This window comes from Typha latifolia, chromosome 2, assembly GCF_019914945.1.
Source record: "Typha latifolia isolate L0001 chromosome 2, TyphaL0001v2, whole genome shotgun sequence".
Classification (NCBI taxonomy): domain Eukaryota; kingdom Viridiplantae; phylum Streptophyta; class Magnoliopsida; order Poales; family Typhaceae; genus Typha; species Typha latifolia.
The window spans coordinates 11,121,019-11,127,351 of NC_133087.1; the positions used below are offsets into that span (position 1 = coordinate 11,121,019).

At 34.9% G+C, this 6,333-nt stretch overlaps 1 protein-coding gene across 1 annotated transcript; it reads right to left on the reverse strand.

Annotated features, from left to right (window-relative positions):
• Positions 1-747: 747 nt before the first annotated feature.
• LOC140782364 (transcription factor MYB78-like) lies at positions 748-2,407 on the reverse strand. Its single transcript, XM_073128886.1, has 3 exons — positions 1,945-2,407; positions 1,655-1,784; positions 748-1,460 (listed from the first exon to the last, which is right to left on the reverse strand). The coding sequence occupies exons 1-3, from the start codon at positions 2,087-2,089 to the stop codon at positions 857-859; spliced, it is 879 nt and encodes a 292-aa protein (XP_072984987.1). The 5' UTR covers positions 2,090-2,407; the 3' UTR covers positions 748-856.
• Positions 2,408-6,333: the final 3,926 nt, after the last annotated feature.

The window sequence follows — 6,333 nt, forward strand, 5'->3', positions numbered from 1 at the left end:
GGAGGGTGGAGAGGTTAATTCATCTGCCATATATATATATATATAGTCCACCATCAGTGGATGTCCCATCTCAACTTGATTATATTTCAAAGTGAAGTGACCACACATAAGATCCCTTTGGCTGGCGTGGACCTAATCAAGGAGCCTATCCGTTGCCATACTTAAAAGACAGTAAGCAGCAAAACTATGTAGCTCAATGGTGTTCTAAACTGTGTTGTTACTATCCTAAATTATGATGGTATATATATATATATATATATATATATATATATATATATATTGCAACTTAATTATTTATACAAGTGTTTTCTTTGATATGCCGGCATAGATACAGCTTATACGTTTGAATTGCACGCCAATAAATAAACGCTGATAGATCCCTACTTAAATAGTGGCAGTTTGTAGAAAATTTGAAAGATAAAATGTTACTACACCATAGTAGAACAGACGTGATTTGAACTTATGAGAGCCCTCTGATATCATATTAGATAATCAAATTAATATTTAACCTAAAAACTTAACAATGTGTACCGTGACTTTAACACTTGATTGTGAGGTAGGTAGTATAAGAAGACTAATGAATTGCTGGCTCACTAGATCTATATAATAAAGATTGAGGGAAAAAAAAGGTAGCAATAAAGCAATGGCGTATCCATTCTTCGAGTCCCCGCGTTCCCCTCACTTTGCCCAAAACCAACAATGAACTAATTGAAGAAGAGGACTAAGGTCTCATGCAAAGTCTACAAATTAAGTACAGAAGCAGTATATTCCAAACTTACACCATTTTTTCCCCCAAACAGCATCACACTTAATGGGACTGTCTTTATGATGGATGGGTTATCACAACAAGCAACTCTTAGATTCCACCCCACTCTTGTAGATTCCTAACTTGCCATAATTCATCCATACTCCACATACTATCACTAACATTATCTATGCTACTACTAGCATAATACGGATCTGAATTACCAAGATGAGATGAAGCCAAAGCATCTATCCCGTAGCCGTTGTCCATGCAATAGTGAGCAGGGAGGGAAGAAGTGGAGGGAAGACCACTGAGCTCCTCTTGTGGGCTGGACTGGAATTTTTGGAAGTTTGAGGTGAGGCTCTCTGAGCCGGAGAGTTCGTAGGTGTACTGCAAAGTATCGTATTGGTATTGGTATTGGTATTGCATGCTGGGTGCAGCAACACAGCTCTGTAACTGAGAGATATTTGGATCACGGTCACGGTTGATTGCCGAGACGGTCGAGTTGGTGTCTAAGGATTGTGTGGATTGAGTTGAGCCCATGCCCATCTTCTCCAGCAGCCTTGGCATCCAGTAGCAGCGGACGGCGTCTCGGAACATGGAGCTGTTGGCGTCGATCTTGAGCTGCCTCGCCTGCTTTTGCACCCGCGTCCGCCAGTAGTTCTTGATCTCGTTGTCGGTTCGTCCGGGAAGATGCTGTGCAATCCTAGACCACCTACAAGAATCACAAATTTTAAGTTTATATTGGCTTAACTGATCAACTAATTAACTCCTGAAGTGAATATTTGTAGCTAGGGTAAATAAATTAATGGCATCATAGCAGCTAGGAGGCTTCAGGGGCACAAGATGTACGCACTCTTGGTGCATGAAACATAACCTAGAAGATATAATTCTAGAAAACTCGATTACCGATTTCCCCATTTGGAATGGAGCTCAAGGATTAGGAACTGCTCTTCGGGTGAAAGGTTGCCGCGCTTTATGTCGGGCTTTAAGTAGTTCAGCCACCTCAACCTGCAACTCTTGCCGGTTCTCTTCAACCCTATAGATTAATTGCACAATAAAAGATAATAAGCTACAAACTAGATGTATATAAATATATTTATATATATATATATATATATATATATATATAGGACTTTGATCATAGCAAAAAAAAAAAGCTAGGCTAAGTAATTAGTAGCTAGGTCAGTTTGAATTACCGGAACACCTAGCGAGGAGATTCCAACGGCCCTCGCCATGACAAGCAATGTAGTGGATGAGGAGGGTGTCCTCTTCAAGAGTCCAAGGCCCTCTCCTTAGCTCCATCTCCTCATCATATTTGTTTCCTCCTCTCTTTTGAGACATTATTCTCTCAAAAAGGCTCTATAGATAGCTTAGGGAGGGAGGGAGGGAGGGGAGAGTGGTGAGGGAGCTAGAAATTAAGGAGGGTGAGGGGGCTAAGCGCCATTTTTATAGATCAATAATGGGAGATAGATCATTTGAAAAAGGTTAGCACCCTAAAGATGAACCCCTACAAGTAGCTCCCTCTTTTATAATGAATTGTGGCAATCATAAAGGAATTTTTGGAGGTGAACTACTCCTACTCATAGACTTGGGGCTTGTAGTGGAGAAAAGATAGACATGAAAGCCGAGCTTCATGGGGAATGGGTCATTCACTCAAGCTTCCCTTTTGGGAGCCTTTAGGGAGGTGTTTTCTAGATTCTTTTCCACATGAAACGTGTTTGACTGAACTATTATTTACTATGGATTCCACTGTTAGGCACAGGTCTTGGTGGAAGATATAGATAGACAAATAGGAAAATTTGAGAGAGAGAGAGAGAGAGAGAGAGAGGGGGGCATTCAGGTACTGCATGGTTTTATGTAAATATTCTCCTCTTAAACTTGTTTCACATTTGAAAGCAAGCATGCATACTTTGTTCCTCCAAAAGTCACATAGCCAACCATTTTAGAGACAGCACCCTGAGGTGAAAGCGTAGGATTAGGTTGCTTGTGATGACAGTCTTTTCTTTCTCTTTTTTCTCTCCTAGGGAGAATCAGATTATGCTATATATTTCCATTTGTGATGGTTGTCGGCCTAAACTATGTATCTAGTGTTTTTGTCATCCTCTTCATTAAATGCTTGTGAAGTGTGGGATAAAGGTCATTCATATTTAAACTGTAACTGATACTAGCTAACTAGATCCGCCTCTATGTTTTAGATACTTTGGCTAGCCATGGATCTTGTACCGAATGGATAGTGGTAAATTTATATCCATATATATATATATATATATATATATTGCTTACCTAGATAGTAATGCAAAATGAATAGATAATAAAATTTGAAACCTTATTTATTCAATTCAAGCGTATATGAACATGAAATAAGAGTATATATTTGATAAAGAGGTAAATTAAGGATTTAAAATTACATATATATATATATATATATACAGAGGGTGGGGGGGAGAGATCTACATTTTAGTTAATCATTTCAACCCATAAATGCAACTACTTTAACTGCGATGAAATCTAAGTCGATCCACGGTCCATATTCACCAAAACTTGGATAAGACATATTATGTAATTTTTTTTGAGAAAAAGAGGCAGAGCTTCAATTACTATATGTTAAGAAGAATTTAAGAGGTACAGGAAGAAATAAAAGAAGAGAAATCAAAATACAATTTCCTAGGTAATACAATTCCCAATATTTGAAGAACATAGAGTTATAGTAGGAAATTAAAATAATATCTTTCAAAAAATGACAATCCAGTTGTAATAATTTCAACCACCATTGACAAAGAAGTGATATATTCATTGATGGAAGGCAAAAAACGTCAACCCATCTATGGGCTTCAATCTTACATACCATCTTCCCTTTCGCAAGGCAATGAAAGCCGGAACAAGAACCTTTGCATTTTCATATAAAAGAAAATCTAATTTTGTTAAGAAGCTGATAACAAGGACACAAAATATAGAGTGACTGTCAACACAGAATATCATGTAATCTTATGTATATATATATATATATAAAGTATTGCTCTTTTACTAGTAAATGAGTATAGCCAGATTATAAGCAAAGATGTATTGTTTACGATGTTAAGACATTCTTTATTACTAAAATGAACTATACGTGTCTTCCCAAACCAAAAGTGATGGATTGGTATGACTAAACAAGGAATCCGTGAAGCATTAGATGCAGCATAGAGGTCTTCTCTCTCCTTTCTTTACATGGGTTAGAGATAGTATAGTCTTTATACATGTCCTTCCCATCTCCCATGCAAAGAAAACTAAAAATGACCTAGATCTCTCAAATTACAATTACTAACTAGATTTTTGGTGCAAAAAGCCCAAACAATGAACTGAATAATTTGAGATGTTCTCTTTAATAAAAATTAACTTAAAATAGCACAATTACTTTTAATTTTATTTACATCTTATGTATACATCGATTTCTATGCAAATGTGTGCATACAGTATTCGACAAAAAGTATCTTGATTTTAGACGTCCTACTAATACCTAAGAATAGAACAGCATAATATCTCATTAAAATTGATGTTAACTGTTCACTAGAGTAATAACATTAAAACGTAATGTCATGCTATTGAATTAATTGAGCTTTCCATTCTAGTGCAATATTTTAGCTGCCCAATAATTTTATCCTTATCATAAATTTCTTCCTTTTGAGAAACATGATGTTGTATCAGCTTCCTTGAAACCATCATTTATAGCTTTCTAATATGGAAAAGAATTGAAATTGAAAATAAGCTATATATGTATGTATATATGTATGCATGTCTTACATATATCGACCCCTAGATGTCACATGATAGTCTAATAGGATAATATATGTATATGTATGCATGCATGCATGCATGTCTCTCTCTCTCTCTCTCTCTCTCTCTCTCTCTCTCTCTCTATATATATATATATATATAGATATCACATGATAGTCTTGTAGGATAATATATCAAATGGATGGCTAGATGGATTGATGCAATTAATAATGCCTCAACTCCTGTAGTAATGATTGGTAAAATCTGGTGTGATTTAGTCAAGTGTTATTGATTTCTATCCACATATTGTCTGATGGTAAGATCTTCCATCTCCTTACATTCAAGTGGTCATGCATGGATTCAAGCAATCAACAATTCTTTTAATACTTTTGGTAAGAATACGTATATATATCTTAACCGTCTATACCTTGAACTTGTCAGACCCATGCCATTGATAAGAAGTTGGTGAGAAGGTGTTAAATATATATATATATATATATATATATATATATATATATATATATATATATATATTATATGCTTGAAAATGTTAGCTCTACAACTTAGATATATGTTTAGTTTGATGGAAATATATACTAATCTAGTTTCTTAGGAACTAGGGCAGCATGTTGTGCTCTACCTTGTCACTCATCACTAGATAAAAAATGAGAAAGTTTGTAGTAAAGGACCATCCTACTGCGTTTAGAGGTAATCTAGCACGTAGAATAAATTCAATAATGAGACAAGATTCTTGTACAGATGTAACCAAGTGGGCAATGTTTATCCCCTTGTCCAATCATTAAGCACTAATTTAGTTTTAGGAGGTAAATGATAAAACCCTAATCACCTTATCCTATAATACTAGGTTGTCATAATTTGGAAGTTACCACGCTGCCATATAATGCATCAAAGAAATTAATTTAAATCTATTAGGTGGTCCAGAAACTACACTTAGTAATTTTTAAAAGAGGTGGAATATTCATGGACCACAAACCCAGTAAATCACCAAGTCCTAGTTATAAAAATTAAGTGAAAGGTGCAATCATAAGAACAATGGATCCACCAAAGTGGAAAACGGATCGATCTAAGGTAATGGCCTGTAAAAATATATATAACTATACCTATGGAAGAAGATAGCGTAGCATCTGTAGTAATAATTATCTACCTCACTGCTAACCAAGTTGAAACATGCGATTAAGACCTTTATCATGCCTCTAGGATGATGCAGGGTTAATTAGTTAATTTGATTCAACCTTGCATGAGGGCACAAAAAGAAGAAGAAATGATTTTCGATTTTATAAGATTAAACATTTTTTGTTTTACTCTCTGAATTACTTTGGTGAGTTCTATAAGGCAAAGCAAAGTATAAGTAATATCAAGAAATGATAAGTCATTTAAGTTTTTTTGTGAAAATTACCTAAAAAGGATTAATTTATTTAAGATCGAAAAAAATTTATTGGACCATAGATGATTGATTTTGGATGATCGAAGAATTAGAGAAAATTGTAATTCTTTTTTCTAATACTTTAAATTTAAGCCCTTAATATCTTTCTTAGTTCAGACTAAATTGCAACGGCTAGTCAATATTTAAATATGACGTAAAACAACTTAATTACTTATCAGTTTGCAACTTACTTATGGTAAAAAAATATCGGTACTAATGAAAAATCTAATAGTTATAATTTGGTCTAGATTTCTGGGGTTACGTGTTAAAGTTTAAAATGCACTAGGTAATCTAAAATTGAATGTAATTGTGCACCTAGGGCTCTAGATGCACACTATAAGAAAATAGTGCAGGTTGACGAGATCTATGATGTCATTGCCATTAAAGG

What these genes read in the sequence shown, in the direction of transcription:
- LOC140782364 (XM_073128886.1), bottom strand. Translation starts at nt 2,089, where the DNA reads ATGTCTCAAAAGAGAGGAGGAAACAAATATGATGAGGAGATGGAGCTA. An exon ending in TCTCCTCGCTAGGTGTTCCG is followed by an intron (nt 1,785 to 1,944) that starts GTAATTCAAACT and finishes ATTAATCTATAG; the next exon opens with GGTTGAAGAGAACCGGCAAG. An exon ending in CATTCCAAATGGGGAAATCG is followed by an intron (nt 1,461 to 1,654) that starts GTAATCGAGTTT and finishes TGATTCTTGTAG; the next exon opens with GTGGTCTAGGATTGCACAGC.